The 19,159-nt window shown below is 38.3% G+C and overlaps 1 protein-coding gene across 1 annotated transcript in view; it reads right to left on the reverse strand.

Annotated features, from left to right (window-relative positions):
• MAD1L1 (mitotic arrest deficient 1 like 1) overlaps window positions 1-19,159 on the reverse strand; it is a 380,536-nt gene that overhangs the window by 330,965 nt on the left and 30,412 nt on the right. Inside the window, exon 10 of the mRNA XM_055805552.1 lies at window positions 8,756-8,842. Within this exon, the coding sequence (XP_055661527.1) occupies window positions 8,756-8,842 (87 nt within the window). The remainder of the gene's footprint in view (window positions 1-8,755; window positions 8,843-19,159) is intronic.

The raw sequence follows: 19,159 nt of genomic DNA on the forward strand, positions 1-19,159 counted from the left end.
GCAGCTTTTAGTTTCTTTCCTTTCACTTGTAACATTTTTTAGCTAATTGGCTCCAGAATTTATAATCCTGGTGACAGCACCCTGGCTGTGCAAGACAGAAAAGGTGGAGGAGGAGGGGAGGGAAGACAGAGCAGCTGCCAAGACTGCCGGCACCATCTTCCGTTCTGAGCATGTTACTGCAAAGCACCAGCTAGATGTCAGGATCCTCCCCCCCTCGCCCAGAGAGCTCAGGGTATCTTGCGCTTAGAAATATCACAAGATGACTTAGGAGGTTTTATGCAGACTCCAGAAAAAGCAGGAATCCAAATATGAAGTGCAACTAAAACCATCGAATTTGAAAAGGAGAAAATTAAGCAGGAGGGGGGGGAATGCAATTACAGCAGAAAAAAAAAAATTGTTTCACCATTAGCATTGCACAATAAGAAGGTTTGTCAGTCACCGGTTTAGCCTACACATGTTCACATCCGTCAGCATTTCCATGATAAATCCTAATTTTCGCCATTGTTGATCACATTGAACTAAAACTTGGTATGCAAGTTTTTAGCACAGATGCTCAAATAAATTATGCACATTAGTCATTTAACTTTCAGAGCAGCAAAAGAAAGCTGCTTTTGGGGGGGGGGAGTTGACTGCAATTTATACAAGTTTTTTTTGCCTTACACAGCTAAAAAAAGATAAGGCAGCATACTTTTTATTTTTGATTAAACTTTTCAAGCAGTATGTCTTTTGTATAGATTATAAAACTTTGACATTAGGAAAATATTTATAACTAAAAATGCCCTCTCCCCCCCAACAGCTATATACTTACAGTATTTCCTCCATTTACTATATTGCACTATGGTCTACACATTCCCATGTCCATACAAGCAGACACAGAGAATACTGAATTGAAAATACATAATAAAAATACCAATACCAGCAGGCTGAAGTAGTCATGCAGTAGAGTTGATGTGACCCAGATGAGAAATTGTTAAACAAGCGATTAGCTATAGAGCTGAACAAAGTTTACATGCAGATATGATCAACTGATTGAGACATCCTAGCCAAGACAATCTATTTTTTAGACATAACCATAGTCTGTGCAGTGCGTGAACCAACACTACTTCACAGCAGTTAAAAAATCCTACAGAATTCACATTTACCTTGGTAAAATGTCTCTGTATTCTGGCTGTCCCCACTCCCCTTCAAAGCAGGGGGAAATCATCAATCTGTTTAAAATAAACAATATAAACAGTACCCTAAAGTACTTTAGAAAAATCCATAGTCTTTGATACCTCTGTTATTACAGCAACTATAGTAGGTATTCAGGTAAAAGAGTTTAAAAAGACAGAAAATTCATTCTGCCACCAATCTTCCTCTGGCTTCTCATGACTGCTCAGGAAGGCTCTAACGCAGTCCTAGCATTACAAATTAAGAGACAAAATGGTTATACAGAGTCTTGTTTGACTGTTGATGACTTATCATAAAACACTTCAAAGAAAGAGTTCAATAGCCATGGCCGGTACTATAAAATTAAGATACTATATGGGTACAAACGTGTAGCACGTGCTTTTGGGGGAGAGGGAACAAAAAAAATCTGAACAGGTACAGAGAGATAAGATACGAATTAATGTATTTTATCTGCCTTAAAAATTATTAGGTGTAGACTAGACAGGATATATGGAGTAGAGATGTTTCTTTTCATTCACATGGTCTTCTGGATCTGCATGTGAGAATATGAGAACCCCAGGTCACTGTATGAAGTGACTCAGCAGAACCCAAGCAAACACAGAGCTTCTCTAGAAACTAAGCCTAGACTTCTCAGGCCACATTCTTCTACCTTACCCATGGGACCATCCTTATGACTTCAAGACTGATTCTAAAGGGTTTTTTTATTACCAAACTGAAGGGCCCTCCCTCTTTTCCAACATGTATAAAATTTTTCAAGGCTTACTGTCACATTGCAAAGACAATAAAAGGCAAATCCCTAAGCACTAGAAATCTTACAGCACTGCAGTCCCACAGCTCTACATGAAGATAGGCAACAGGCTGAATTCATGATTTTACATAATAATACTGGTTTCAAAGTCGAATATTTTTGTACTGCTGCCTACTGCACAGCTGAGATTATAATTCCTCCCTTTGTATTCATATCACAAATACAACATGGACGTGGGGCACACTTCCTTTGGCCCATCAGCTTCATGTAAATCATTACTTTGATCTAGCATCTCTCCACTAAAAAGAACAAGATTACTGAAAACAGATAAAAAATTCTGACTTCAAATTACTTTAATAATTCTAAATACTTACTCTAGTTTCCGAGAACTCTAGACAAGTATTAACATACATCTATTTCATCTACGATTTTTAGGAATTTTAGTCTCACAGAAGTGAAAGATTTATAGCACAGATGTGAGTCATGCATAAAAGAAATGCTAGGCAGACTTCTCCTTCCATAACTTTTACAGTGCAACACAGTGTCTGCTGTACAACACACCATCAAGAACAGTCTATGCTTCCTATCAAATGAACTGATTATTTTTACACATTTTTTTAGTGAATAGTACACACTGCTACCTGGACACCCAAGGGAATGCTGAACTAGCAACTCAGAGGAGGACTACTAAATGAAAGCTATTGTTCATTCTAGTAATAAAAGGTGCACAAACATCAGAGATGCTAGTAGGAACACCAAAAATCAATCACAATCCTGGAACAAGAAAAAAAAATATTAAGAACTGAGGTAAAGAGCTTTTTTAATCATTAGAAGTAATCAGAGCACTGAACAGAGGCATTTCACAGATCATCCTTGAACATTCTCCAAGAAGCATAGTCAAACCTAAGGTAAGAAACCAAATACCAATATTTTCATGGTTTTGTGCTATACAGTTTATACAGAGCTCCAGACTGAAAAATAGGTACAATTACAGCTATGTCTGTCCCCTGTAGGCTTTTCTTTAGGCTTTATATGCATTTTTCCTTTTAAACAGAAAGAGACTAGTTCCGTAAGCTCCAGAATCACCGTTGCCGGTTCTCCTATAGATTTCTGTCTCCAGAGTTGATACGGACTCATGCAGACTTCCATTTCTTATACTACCAGTATAAAAACGATACCAACAACATTACCACAGTACTACCAAATGCCACCAAAGCCTTTGCAAAACATGGTATAGCAGAAATTATGGATTGTGATATTACTGTATCAGAATAGTCCTCACTCACTGCCAGTCTCAAGGGTAAGGAGGCACAATCTCCCATAGGAGCCTCACTGTCAATGGGGTGTGACATCTGGTTGCACCAACAGCGTGTCTGGCCTGGAAATGGAGACCTGTTTTACTTAAACCTGCTGGAATTCATTATTTTTGAGACCTCTACTATCTGCCATACTTGACAGACTGTAACTAGCAAGTTTGGAAGTGTAGGATAGGCACAATCTCATCTACACACACAAACAAAGCACAGTAATAAGCCTCACTTCCTCAGGAAATCAGACTAAAACCGGCACAACCATGAAAAGCAAATGTCTGGGCAAAATCCCATGTTTTTAGAATTGGACGCATAAGTCAACGTCTTGGCTAAATTATTTCTTGCCTTCCTATTTTCTGCTAGGCCCGAACTATGTGATAGAAAAAAATTAGAAAAGCTTTGTATCTACCCAATTAGAGTCACGAATAACCAGATGCTGCCCTGGAAGCTTACTATTTGATTATGTTTATTTGGAGAGAGTAGATAGTGTCCCATTAAGTGACCAATCAGCTACCTTCTAGTATAAAAATGCATGAAAGATCCATTTTGGAGAAAAGAAAAAGCTTTACCTACTAGTCATTTCTTCATAATATTACTCTATAAATGAATGCATAACCTGCCAGAAGTTAATATTGCCCTGAAGCACTGTGAATAAACATTTGCCTGGTACTAGGTACACACACACCTCCACATATAAATCAAGGTGCAATGTGCCATATAGATGAACGGGAAGAAAAAGAAATCCCTACCTTGTCCTATATTAGGCATTAAGTGCTTCTTTTGATCACAAAATAACTCATAAAGCCTATTAAAAAGCTAGCACTTCTCTGTCAGATAAAAGACATTTCACTGTAATTAAACTTCTGCCCAACTTTATAGAAGATTAGGGGAAGAGTCTGACAGTGTCTATTTATATTTGTGACTGACACTCCTTGGGACATCCAAGGAAAACAGAAGACAAGCAATAGATTTACAACACTTCTGAGCTAACAGCTAACTTATGGAGATGGACAGTTATAAGCACATCATCACTCATTCATTGAGGTTTTTTTATTTCAAACAAATCCCTGCTGCCCAACCCAAAAGCATTTTTTGTTCAGTTTTCAATCTACATTCCCTTCCACGGTTTAGTTTTTTTATTTCATTTTTAAGCAACACACACAGCAGGTTGTTTGGATAAATCAGCTTTACATGATTTAATATGAATAAAGGTGGTAAACAACCATGTCTCTTAACAGAGCTCTGTGAGCACTTAGAGAAAGAAAATATTTTTTCAACTACACCCTATGTATCCCTTTTCCCATATGAAACTGTCAGAACATATGGCTGAGTTTCTGACACTAGGTGATGGGAATAAGCCAGCGGCTCCAGGATCCCAACAACAGAACCAAAAATTTACAGCTTTTCCATTTTTATTTGTATCCTTCATCCTGCTCAGTACTAACTTCACCTATGTGTTTCCTTGTATTTGACTTTCCACAAGATAACTCAATGGCCCAAAGTCAGTGTTACACAACAAGAGCAAAAGTAGAAGAGAAATTATCACTTTGGGAGGAAATGCAAGTAACCAAGAAAAGTGCATCTTCATAGCCTGTCCTTCAGAACTGAAGCAAAGATCAAACTGTAAGCAGCATCATTCCTTTGTGCTTGACAACAATGACGAGAAGGGAAGTTCTCTCCTAAATTTGAAATTCTAGAATGCTTTGCCAGGATTGTTTTAGGTAATCTCTCCAGAGACTCCAAATAGGCAGATAAGATGCTGGAAAAATAAATATGCCGCTTTTCTCACTTAAAAAAATAGTGTAACTACTACATCACTTTTCCGTAAGACAAAAGCTTATAAACTGCTTGGCCAACTTTCCATATTACAAGCTACAACTATAAACTATTCCTCGAAAAGTACATTTCAATGTACAATGCCTATAGCATTCACATTCTGGGCAGAAAATAATGTGCTTAAACTAACAATGCACAGTTAAACCAACCCACTAATTAAACACCTTTCTTTCATTGCCTTTTCCTACAGCAAAGCAGGTGCACTTCATGCTCTCAAAGTAGCCCTAAGCAATCTTCTTTTGAGCTTATAAACATTTGGATTGTTATCTATCTTTTGCAGTTACAAAGCTCCACAATACTTCCTGCTGTTACTGCTGAAAGTGTAATTTACTCTATTTACACAACTTCTAGCAACACACTCCAAAACAGCAGTGAGATTGCATCACGCACTATTAATGCCACTTCCAGCTACACTACTCAATGATCCTGAATCTGTGAAGAGGAGCTGCTGTGTATGTGTCCAGCACAAGACTGACCCTCCCCACCTTCTCCACGCAGCACCACAGGAAGGTTTATCCTCCCTAGCAAAAACAGTAAGCTCCAAGGGAGCCTACACAACTCAAACATGTAAACAATCACTGTTAAAAGAAATTGATTTAAACCCACTGTTCAGAAAATTCAGTCCTGTGGTTCTGTGTCTAAAAGCATCCAATCCAAACGATACAGTAAATATCATCTGCATCATCATTTGATCTATGGGATGCCTTGAGACACTGGCAATTGCACAGATTACACAAAACACAGATTGCGCTTCAGATCCCCAAGCTAGCAGCAGGGAGAATATCAATGCAAAGGCTCATTTGTAATGATGTAGCCTTTTTGTGGTGTGATGACCTCTATTGCCTGTTTAATAACAGAAACGCTGGCTCTAAAAAAAACCCTAGAGTAATAAATGGAAAGCAGTTCAAGAATGGAAGAATGAGGCAAAATGAATTGTCTGTTTAGTGAACCCACATGCCATTTGGAAAATATTGTTACCAGTGTGTTTGTACACCATACCTCTCTCTCCATTCTAGATCAACTAAAGGACACTGGGAAGCAGTTGAGCTAGATCTGCCTCCAGTTTTACAGAAATGGATGGGACTTTACATAGCAAATTGTTCCCCTATGATACCTTTTCCATGCCTGGTTTGTTTTCTGAAGTCAAGACCTGCTCACATTCTGCTAAATTAGCAATTAACTTCTGCTTCACCACCAAGCATCTCCTCTTATCAAAAAGAAACTGGGGACTATTTGCCAGGCTGTGAGACAAACAGTAGAGAGCAAGCGTCTATCACAGTCACTAAACAATGTGCAAAAGGTATCATCACTGGGAATAAAAAACAAGACGACTGCAGCATAAAGACTGAAAGAAAGAATAATCAGCTTGCAAAAAACCCTTCCAGGCACTCTTCTGCCTGTGTTTAAAAGCTCAGTGACAACCAAACATACACTCACTGTACAAAGACTCAATGTCAGCCATTTAGGGAAAAGGGTCATATCACCATCTTTAACACCACACTCAAACCTCTTCAACTAAATTGAATTTTGTGCTCTAGCAACAGGTAAGCCAGGACTATCTGTGATTCCCCACTTCATTGCACTAAAATTAAATTCAGAAGCCAACTTCTGATGATGTTTTCTTCAGCATCTACCAAACCATTAATTTCAATGGAGAAAAGTCAATCAAAGCTTCTTAAGGTAGGCAAAAATTCTTTTGTCTTTGTACTGCACATTGCTGTACGCACACACAACCATCACCTTTATAAATCAAATATAGCACTATCAGTACTGAAGACAACACATTTCAACTAAGGGCAGAAGAACTTTAGCCGAAAAAGAACCAACAGAAAGCTGAATAAGTGCTGGGCTCCATCATTCACTAGAGGGAGTCATGATCACATATTAAGCTACTGTAATACACAGACCAGTCTGAACATAATTAGGAAACAAATAAAAGAGAAGACCATCAGCTAAATCTGGATGGCATTCAGGGAAAAGAGAAAATTAGATTTGCTTCCTTAACAAGGTTTTATTTCCAAAGACTCAAGACCTTCTCCTGGGAACCTTCAAATCATCAGTAATGAAAGGTTTTCGAAAATGTATCTTATTGCCTACATTTTAAGACAGAATAAGGTATGTGACAGAAGAAAGCTGAAATGATCAGTTTCAGAAATGACACACAGCATTGCATCAAGAAAACGTTAGAATTTTAATTTAAGCAGCTTTACAGCCCATTTAACTTGAAATCAAAAAGTAATCTTAATCATGTTTTTATTTTTAAACTAAATTGGCGCAATTACATCCAGCATGAACAGGCACTACCAAAAAGCTGCTTTTTCAACACATGATTCCCCTTGGCCATTAATAAATTCAGAAAAAGCATTTCTCTGACAGGCTGTGAGAAACAGCCTTAAAAAAAAAAAAAGACAAAACAAACAAAAAAAAAATCAGTAAGTCAAACATTACCATGATCCTTTTATTTGATCATTTGATCAATTCTGGGTTTGAGGGTTTGCTTGGTTTATTTTTAATACATGAAATGTCTTTTTTTTATATTGCTGAGATTTTTTTCCCTCCCTTAAAACTTCTTAGCAAAAACCACAAAACAATTTGACCAGCAGCACTCATGGGAATTTACACTTGGCTAACAATTTTACAACTGACTAAACAGTTTCATTAATAGTAGCAGCACATGCAAAGCTTTTAACACTCAGCTTGAATCCTGCCCATTATTAGTAAGGCGGAGCCCACAACACGATCATCTCTTGAACCAAAATCTACCGCATACCTCGGGAGACACATCAGCAAATGCAGCTCAATAATAATGCTTGTCCAGTGCTCAATTACACAGTATTTGACTGCTTTACATTCAACATGTTTACACCCAAGGTTGAAATCCTCCACACTTCTGTTGCTTAGACAATTCATCTAACACCTTGGGAATGCAAACAGTCCAAGAGCCTTTTTGAAAGACTTGAGGTACCGTTTTTAACAAGAACAGACAATGAGTTCCTAAAGGGAGGAAATAAAACAGTGTGGGAAGTAAGAATATGTGCACTGAGGACGAGAAGCACTTTCTGGCATGCCGTGGCACTGTGCTAAGAAAGGCTGTGTGTAACCAATGCACTCCGGAAAGTTAAGCTCTGGCAGACAAACTGATTTCCCCTATTAGGTATTCACTGCCATACCAGGCCAAAGGCTTAAACACCCTCTACTTTTAAACACAGATCTCACTCTATAAACAGACTGCTCCTCCCAAAGTCTAGCAGTAATTTGCCACCAAAACTGCAAACACACTTTTCCATCACCATCCATACAATCTGGTCCTTTAAGCAGTAAAATCACAGCCCTCAGGGCTCTTATGCAAGCACCCAGATGACTACTTTGCACATTCTGCTGTGACATTCCCTTTCCAGATGAAATGGTCTGGGAAAGCAGCTCACTTCCCCTTACAAACACTTTAGCTCCTAAAATAAAGCTGGATAAATTTCACTGCACCTGCCCACGGTTGTTGTTTTTCCTGCAAGGATTTAAGCAAGCAAAATGGTCATCTTCAACATGGGAAAGAACAGAAGATAACATAGAAGTCTCCATGGAACAGCAAGGAAATCTAAAGAGCCGTTCTCTCAGTTTGCAGTGTTTGTTTTCTTTCTACATGCTTTAATATAGCAGTTCCTTGCTACCAGCATCCACTATTGGTATCACTCACCTGTTCATGATGGTAGAGTTCTGCTCCTTCAGCACAAGCTCCCTTTGCTGCAGGGCCACAATTTGCCTTGAGAGATCATCAGGTGTCCTACACAATTAAAACAAAACAGAAACTTTTAACAAATTATTGGTTGAAATACTATGTTCCATACAGAGCCATAAGAAAAGGTCTCAACAAAAGCAGACAAGGCAATATCACAAGGCCAAAGTTGCTGCAGTCCCTTAGAAAAACACAAGGTTGCATCCTGTCCAGCTTACATAAAAGGCTGTTTTATTAAATGCTGTAATCATCCATGTCGCAGCATCTCACCATCGTTCACTTCAACCCATAAATCAACTCTAAAGCTGTAGAGTCAGCAACACCAAATTTCTCAAAGCAAGCACCCTGTATAAACATTCGTATCAGATGAACAGACAACTTATCACTTCAATACATAAAACTTTTTGTTTAACATACATAGGAATTAGTGTTCACAACCCATCCCCCCTATCCTAGTGCTCAGCACAAATACACAGGCGTGAGCACACCCAGCATTGCTCTAATCATTGCTCAACTACAGAGTCTCAGTGGAGCATGATCACAGGATTATTAGCAAGAGGGTAAGAAAAGGAGGAAGTAAATTTACATAGACTGTACATTTCAACAACTCTGGCTACCACTGAATACCCTTTAATAGTGTAGAGGTTCAGCTACACCATAGGTGTCTCAAAGCAGCGTTCCCACACAATTACCAGTGTGCTGACTTCAGAGTCCTTCATACAAGCGCTGACTCCAGAGTCATGGGGGAAAGAAAAAGAAAAAAAAATGATCCATCAGCTTTAGATTACACTTCAGATAACATTCTGATAACCTTTTCTTGTCGAAGAGATCAAATATTTCTACAAATCCACTAGCAACAGCTTTTCAGTTGTTGGGATAGGTTTATTTTTCCATCAAATCCAATGATGAATTCTTAAAACTAGTGGAATAGGATCAAGATAACTCTAGTCTAACAGTCCCAGAAACCACTACCCCACATCAACAGTCTCTGCAGGAGATAACTGTTCTTTTCAGAGACCTCTCCTTAAATTGTGAGTGTAAGAGATTCAACTCTAAATGAAAGCAGCTTATAAAAAATGTTTCTCTTGAGCCACCAGAAAGGGTTTCCCATCCCAAAAGAGGAGCATCTGTATCACACTTCTCAAAGGAAAGAAAGCTGGAAAAGGCTTCACAGTATATGCTGGGTACATCCTTTTGCTGCAGGAAGATGCATCACCCCCCAAAGGGGAAAGAGTGACCCAAACCTTGAAAGGGTTTTTCCATAGGGAGTGAGTGGTAAGCTAGTTTTACAGAAGTAAAATCTGTGGAAACACATTCTGCCATGTCCCCCAAGATGGAAGTCAAGGCTTCACTGTTGCTGGCAGATGAAATTAAGCCTGGTCAGATTTTACGTTATTCAAACACAGCCCTGGAATGAGGTTCCTGCCACTCCAAGAACTGGATAAGCAGAAGACGTGCCTCTAGCTTGACCACTGAGATTCTGAAAGAATCTAGGACTAAAGAAGTAATTTCTCTGATGATACTACTTTTTAGCCAGTTATTCACCTACAGAAAAGGCATTACTTTTTCTCTTTAATCACCTGCCACTTCCAGTCAAGTGAAAAATCAGTTAAAACTCTGAGCTGATGCAGATAGTCAGGATTCAGTCCTGGCAATCCCAATTCAAAGGTTCCTGCTTTTTGCTTCCAGAATTGCACACTTGTAGCCCTCTTCAGCAGAAAATTTTGAAGCCTCTAATACTACTTGTGTTACGTGCAAGTCCTGACAGCTAATGCATAATAATGCAGATGAACATGGTCTCCTCTCAGACAATGCAAATATATATTGCAGCAAAGAAATTGTTAGAACAGGATGAAACACTGTCCTTCAAAGGCATCACACTCAGTGGTCAAGGAAACTACAAGAAGAAACCAAGACACCAGCCTGGAGATGGCTTGACTAAAACATCTATAATTCAAATTCTGGTAGCAGAGACAAGTCAATTTTAAGCCAACAAGCACCTGGGTTTTAAAACGTGTTGCAGCACTAGATAAACATTGCAAAGTCCTATAGCTGAGCCTGAGGGGATTCTTAATGTAAGCAGTTCCTCATCTCTTTACAGAGAGCTACCCAATGGCTGGGCATTAGAACAAACGCTGCAGAACTAATTCAACCCAGTCTGATGCAAGCCACATTTCCACATAACCCAAGAGCATGAGTAACACAACACTGGTTTCTTGGAATCTCAGCTCTGAAGAGCTGAAATCTAACACTGCTCTAATTTTGTTTTCCAAGCTAGAAGACTTAGGTTCTTTCTAAGAACTAAATGAAGAACTAAATGATAACATGTGCCAGAAAGTGGAAGACCACTGCTCCACAATGTCTGTGGAGGGGGGGTTGGGGAGTAACAAAAATCCTACAAGAGAAGTCTACAAAGCTACAATATAGTTTCAACTGAAGGAAGGAAGAAGCTTTTGAAGGAAGCAGACCCTCTGACTCAGATAGCTTTTTTTCCCATTAATTAAGGAAGTAGATGTTCTCTTTCTGCAGTAGTTTCTAACTAAAAGAAATAGCTAGAGTTAAGGTAAGGATAAAGGCAACTTTTTATTAGCACTGATGAGAACAAAAGAAAAAAGAAAAAAATAGTAGTCTCGTGACTACTAGGGTCACAAGAAGCTAAAAAACAGAAAACAGCAGCAATGGACTGGGTATGCTTAATCTGTTTGGCAAAAAGAAGCTGTAAGCAGACACACCAACTTCAACATGGACAATCTTTGTAAAATCTAATGCCAAGTCAACAAGGCTCTGAGAACCGCAGTTCTAAGCCTCTCATAATTCAACCAAATATAGCAGATTTATCACAAGGATACTAAATATCAGTCATCTCTCTGGCCATGTTCAGTGCCAGCCCCCAACTCTAGTATTTGGTTCCTACTCCCTGCACCAATGAAATAATTGCACATTTTTTTTAATGAGCAAAAGAATATCTTTGCCTTGATTTTTTTTTCCTCATTTTCTCAGAAGTTCATACCATATTGTATTAGGACTGAGATCGAGAACTGAAAATAATCCAATAGTAAAATGAGACAGGACTATAAAAGCCACAGATTTATACTAATGACAGCTACTGACAGATTTCCAATAAAAAGCAATCATCCTCATCTGTTCAGCAATCCAAATCAACAATCAGCTTCCAATCTCAGTTTCAGCAATTGGCAGCTTTAGGTTTATATTTAGTTCTGGAGGATGTTTTATTGGCATTAGATACTTCCCCCCTCCCCCCTGCCCCAAGTGGAGCAGCATAGATATATAACAGAAAATAAAGGTAACAAGTATTAACCCCCTCTAAAGAAGAGTTCACTTTCTGGAAAACTAATTCATGTCAGGTGTTCAGAGACACAGACACCCTGTGCATGCACTGTACTGTCAAATACCTTTACTGAGAGGTTTCAAAGCCTGTTTCTGAGGTCTACATCCTATCCTGATCACAGACGATTTGGCAAAAGCCAAATTTACACAGTTCCAAGTAGAGGAATGACACTGCATGCACAATGACAATAAATCAGACTAGCTTTCAGTTTGAGGAGAATTGGTCAACTCCCCAAAGCACTGCAAATACCAACCAGCCCTCACTGCTGTAAACAGCTCTCTCATTTCACAAGTTTCTGAAAACAATGCCGCATGAAAAGAGAAGTCTGTCAGCCCCCAACACACACTTAACAAGTTCTGGCCTTGACAGCCTCTGTCTGATGGACTAGCTGTATATCTGTGCATAATTTTTGCTAAACCCTATCCATTCCCTATGGAACAGCTGATATCAAAACCAGTATTAAAAAGCTAAGAAGTCTGCTTTATAGAGTATGTGTATGACAATTCAGCTTATCAACACTATTTGAATCACCACAGCTACTTTAGGGAAATTTGAAACTTTGTCCTCCTCACATAAAAATGCCCAGACCTCCCTTTCTGAAAAGCTGCTGCTTTGTGCACTAGCGCTGTTGGCCCTGCAAACAAGCAGACATCTTCCTGCCTCAGGTAGCAATGGAGCCCAATGGAGCCTATGGAACTACCAAGAAAACCCTACACCTAGTTTGCGTCAGCTGTGCAAAATCCTGTAGGTGAAACACACAAATTTAACGGTATGATTCAAGAGCAGCACATTATTAAAACTGAATTGTATGCTATCCAATTATAAAGACAACGTGAAGAAAAAACGACAAAGCGGTTTCCAAAATGCAGGTGCAGATTAAACCACTGACTTCAGTTCCTTTCTCCTGGGTAAGGCACAAGTGGCCAAAAGCTAGAATATTCTTCCTCTGTCCCACCATCCCATCCCAAGAACACATTTCATTCTTCAACACTTAAGCAAAAAAAAAATTAAAAAACCACAAACAAATGCAAGAATTCAAGCCTAAATTTGAAACAAGATTATTTCTCCCCCCCCCCCCCCCCCCCCAAACGGGCAAATTAGTCCAGCATAGTTTAACAGCAGAGTAAGGAAGGAGAGGGACAAAACTGCTGTTAACCAAACCTCTTTGACTTCCTTTGAAGTGCAGATAATTTGAAAAGGAGCAGTTTAAGAATGATAAAAACTTAAAATTGTTCAAATGAAGTGAAAAATTAACTTAATAGGATGCCCATCCAAGTCACTCAATGATTTCCAAGCACCCACTGGCACACTCCTTTAACTTTTAACCAGGAAAACGGCTTATGCAATTTTTTTAATGCCTTTTTTTTTTTAAAAAGGCATACAATTATGCTGACATTTCATAGGCATTTGCTAGAAAGCTCTGTTGAACTGTCCTGGTTAAGGATCTATTACCACTTCAGTATAAACTATGACAATTTCACACTGAGAATTACCTGTTGAAGTAATGTTAAACCAAGACTCAGTAAGCAAATGAAGATGTTAAAGTAAAAACTGGAATATTTTTTAATTTATAACTTACTAAAACATCAACTTCTTATTGCTTCTATAAAATGTTTTAAAATTCACAGCAAAGAAAGACGTTTGATTGTAGCTAGATATCTGGCATTACATTTTAACCATGAAAGTGCAAGACAAATGTAAAACTAAATAGAAAACCAGGCACAGCTCTGTTTGGAGGACTAAGTTCTTCACTGCTTTTTTTTTTGTAAAAAAAATACATTTGCTTGAAACTACCAAACTAATAACACACTTAATATATTACACCCCTCAACTAGTTATTTTTGGAAGTCTGTTGAATTAACATTTCTCTCTATAGGTTTACCTCTGTGACACAGATTTGGTTATCTCAACTAAATCACATTAAAACGGAACATTCCCAGATTTCTGGCACAGCATTTTAGGTGGATCCATAAACTGGTTTACACTTAAGCATAATCACCTGACAAAGACCAGAGACAAAAGTCTTCACTAAAGTGTCTGTTAGGAGAATCAGGCACAGAAAGGGAGGGCACATCTGCTTCTTTCTCTTCAATCAAAAAAAAATTTGCAGTGCTTTTTTGATTTTGTTTTGGGGTTTTGGGAGTTTTCTTTGGTGTCTGGGTGGGGGCGGTGGGGGGTGTTTGTTTGTGGGGGTTTTTTTAAAGGCAGTCTCCTGAAAGTATAAAATCTGGATTTTGTTCCTTATCTATTTTCATATTACATATAAGAGACACAACTAGATTTTTAAATTCTCCTCTCCCCAAGTAGGGCCTTTTCTACTTTTAAAGAAGAATTTAATCTTCTTCCTAGGCAGGAAAACAGCAGCATCTGAAGAACAAACAGAACGATAACATGACAACAACAGAAGATTTCTGGAAAGGCATTTTAGTTGTTTTAAATATTTCTGTGTGATTAGACAGGCTGTGGATTGTCTGTAATAGTCTCTTCCTGTATGCTTGAAGTGAGTCTCCCAAACATCCTTTTTGTATGTTTGAGCTCTACAACTGCTTTAACTCCTCTATCTCTGGTTTACAGGCCTCCCGCTTATTTCTTAAACTTCACCAGCAAGTCCAAAAGCAGCTCAATTCCTCTGATGACCTGCCCTTCAAGAAAGTACAGCAAATAACAATAACCACAGCAGCACATACAGACTTCCCCAGACACAGCAACACAGAGACCTCAAGTTTAACTTGGTCATAGTAACTCAAAGTTTGTATCAGAAAACTGCAACTTGAGCTCAACAACCCTTTCCCCTCGAAATAGGCACCACCTCCCTGGGAGGATACCTTAGCTCCCCTTCACCAGACTAGAGGAAAACATTGCCACTAAAATCTGGTGTCCAGGCCTGGAAGTTCTCAGAGTTAAGTTTCACAACAGTACTCTTACAAAAACGCCCCTTCAAGCTCTGGTCCAGGTAGTTACATCTACTTGTTAATGTCTTCCATGTCTACCTCCTCCCTTTCTATTGCTAACTACATTAACTAAACCATATGTTAAGGAATCTGCTACACAGTGTTCACAAAAATAAATTCTCAAAATTTCCTAGGCAATTAGGACACATTTAGTATTTTGTAATGCTTTTATTAAAATGTTTTGAAGAGCAATCACTTACCTTTATTCATTCAAATGAAGGTGCTCAGAGCTGTCAAAAAAGCAAAACTAAGGTATACCTTAGACTGTTTCTCCAATAAATTGCATGCTTAATATTTTACATACAAAGTGAATGGAGGAAATATGAAGTGTAAACTGAAAGCAATAAGCAAACTCAGCTTCTGAGGTTTCTTTCATTTAGGAAAGAAACCTTATATTTCTGTTTAAATAGAATCAACAAATCCAATTGCTCTTTACCAAAGCAAATGTCCTCATTAACCACTCTAAGCAGAAGAACAACTTATTCGTAAGAAAGCATTTTAAGTATCTATAAGTGTGTTAACAATTCTAAAGGCAACTGATATGACTCCTTTGAAGCAGCTGCAAAATTAGCAATTACTCCAATCCAGCCATAATTTGAAGAGGGGAGGGGTGGAAAAAGGAAGAAAACCATCTTAGATTCCAATCAATTGAATTTTTGGGGGTTTAATGAAAAGTTTTTTCCTTTCAAAATTATCAATATAGCATCATAAGTAATCTTCCAAGTTTCATTTCTACTTTAAAGATACATTTAAGAGCTCAACAAGATTAACTTTATCTTACTTTTGAAAAAAAATGAATCATTTGGCAGGCATTTCAACATCCCAAACTTCCTTCTCATCCCTATCACTGCTCTAACAGCAAGCACAGAACAAACCACTGAAACCTTGTAAGCACACACACTGCATAGTTGAACGTAACCTTACAAGTGAAAAGCTTTAATAGATCTCAAGGAGAAGGAATGTACACATAGCGAAGCTGCTGATTTGGAAGGTAAGATAAAAATAGCTTTTTTTTTTTTTTTTTTTTAATCTTCACCCAGAAGTCAGGTCATTGCATACTGGCTCACATGATATGCAATTTAGAGCTTTTGAGAGGTCATGGTGAAACAAAAGCAATTTTCTATAGTTTGACTGAAAAAGTGCTAGAGCACATAGCTCAGCTTTTTACACAGCAAGCCCAGAGAGTGTTGCCTTTCCAAAAGGGGTCCAGCTCACACAAATCATCATTGTAGATTTCCAGGCTACTCTTCTCCAGGTGCAATTCAGTGAGAACAGCAGAGCAAATCTAATTGCCTCTGCCACTGCAGTGGCAGTCACCAGCTTTGCTTCGTTCATTTTCTGCCACTGTAGGTCTGAATCAGCTTGCTGAAATTCCCCCTTTCAACAAGAAGCTGTTAGCTGGCTCGGCTGTCTTCTCATCAAAACATATCCTCGAGCTCTCATTGATCTTACAGTGCTACACTTTATGAGGGGGGCTCAAGGGCAAGACACGTGAACTGTCAGGCTGGCTCTCAAAACTGGCAAGAAGTCAGGCTACCTATGTTGCAAGAGATCCACCATCATGCCATCATTTTGGGGTTTGGGATGGATGAGTAATTGTACGCTCTCTCTCACAGATTTTAGTAACTGTCAAGACCAGACTTCGTTAAGAGTCAAAACTAACCTACACTTTTAACAGAAAAAGATGTACTACCACAAAGAAAGTAAGTAAGTAGCAAGGGAAACAGTTAACTAGAAAAACAGAATACACTGTCTTGAGCCCTTACTAATGACAAGTATATCCCCATACAAGTTCAATTTGTATTGCTGCTAACCCACAGGGATGTCCTTTAATTGCTCTGCTGTTTCACATTACAGCACAAGGCAGACCAGAGCAAAACATGCTTGGCTCTCCACTCTACTCAGCTGCCAGCCACTCTTCAGGCTTTTTGGCACAAAAGATAATGGTTTGTAGCATAAGTAAGGAATAATAATAATAAAAAAGTACCAACTCTAAAAACTTACTTATGCTTGACATTTTCAAAACAATCAAAGCTTGCTTTGCCATGCCCTGTTCTTGACTCTGACTCTCTCCTTCAACAAAACAAAAAAAAACCCCAATCTTCTTGGTATTATGACACAGATTAAATCAATTTCTTCTTGCAGTATGCATTGCTATGTCTCATCTCACAAGAGCGGGGTGGAGGGAGTGGCAGCCCACATATTTCAATCATACTATAACACAAAAGAACTTTAATTTGGCTTAAACTCAGTTGCATAAAATGAAACAGTTTATAAAGGCAACAATAAGCCATTTACAACAACTCAAGAAACATGGACTGTATCTGCAAAGCTATTAAATACTCCGTATCCTATGTTTTTCCAATGTAAGAAAACAAGGAGTTCTTAAGGTCTTCTCTTTTTCCTTTTTTAGGGTATCAAGGAAGCACAACAAACCTATTGTACTTAATAATCCACAAGAGCCAGTGTCTTTGAAATGCTTTCAAACCATTGCTCAGTATGATGCAAGGAAAATCTTAGGTCTCTAGCAACACAGACTTCCAGCAACAGCATTTTTGTCAAGTCAGTCAGCACTGCCCACAGCACTGTATTCTCCATCCCACTCTTCCCTAATTTTTTACTATCTCTCAACACTGCTCTATCTCTTATTAAGGAAAAAAAAAAAAAAAAAAAGTCCAATATTAAGGAGGGCAATCCTTAAGTACCTTCAGGATTCATTCAAAATCAGTTTGAAATTCTAAACCAATTATAGCCTTGTACTATTCAAGGCTCTAAGATGACATCTGTGGATAACAGTTCTTTCTGCTTAACTTTCCCCCCCCCCCAAAAAAAAAGCCAACACAGAGTAGAGATCAAACAGAAAATTTTAAAAACCCACAATTTTTTAAAGTACCTTTTAGCTATTTACCAGCAGTAGCACAGAAGTAGTGAAGTTGGAAATTATCATTAAGAATTTTCAAGAATTGTTGCTGCTCACGTACTAGAATCAATATCAGCATGATCTTTACAATTAAAGAAGCAAATGTTTTTTTCTCAATTTGCATGAATGTAATTATATATTAATGACAGCGCTGAAAAGAAATTATTGTGGCATATAATTTCATATCTACTGCCCTTAAGATTTTCAGCACAAAATGTAAACACATTTAATAATGTAATGTTTCATTTTACTGCAGCAGCAGCAAAAGCTATTTTAAGTCTTTTACCCCACCATGAACTTAATTTGAGGAAAAAAACCCACAGCTAAAGGGAAAAATAATGTCACAAAATGAATAAAGTAACTTATTTCAGGAAGTCTTAACTAGGGTGGTTTTTCCTATAGTTTTCATTTGTCAGAGGGGTTGGAACAATCACTGTGACAATCCAGAGCTGGGCACAGAGGACAGTATGAACTACTTGCTGGCAAAAATCAGGCAAAAATAAAGGCTTAACATGGGGGCTGGGGAGTGGTGGGTAAATCAAACTAATCTAAATAACAAAATTACAGCAGAATACCAATTATTTATTCTAACCGCATGGGTATCCCAAGATTTTCAAGGCATTTGGATAACTGTAAGTAATCATATGCAAAAAATTAGTATCTGAAAATCACAGACTGAAATACATAGATATGCTTGTTGGAAACACTCTGAATAGACAGATGTTGTACCTTTCAAAGAGATATCATTCAACAGAGAATCATTAGAAACCATGAAAATTATTCCAGGACAGTTGCTGGGATTACACAAAGCTGGGAAAGTGCCCCGACAGCCAAAACAAAGGTAATAAATGAAACTTCCAGAATACCAGGCAGAAGCTTCTTTCTTGACATTTCATGTCCATGAACGAAAGCTAGTCCAGAAACTTGCTCCTCACTAAGCTGAGGGCCAGCAGGGATGGCTGGTTACAATGGAAGGATCTCAAGTAAAAAACTTAACTCCTTAGCAAGAACGCTTATGCTGACTGGGTTAGTAATCCTGACATAATTTTACTGAACCTTTGCAGTTCCATTCTGCTAGGTCACTTCCAAGACATTTGAAGAGACTCAGACCAGCCTAGAAATCAAACAACATAAGCTTCTTTTCA

The sequence above is a fragment of the Falco peregrinus genome, chromosome 5, assembly GCF_023634155.1.
Source record: "Falco peregrinus isolate bFalPer1 chromosome 5, bFalPer1.pri, whole genome shotgun sequence".
Classification (NCBI taxonomy): Eukaryota; Metazoa; Chordata; class Aves; order Falconiformes; family Falconidae; genus Falco; species Falco peregrinus.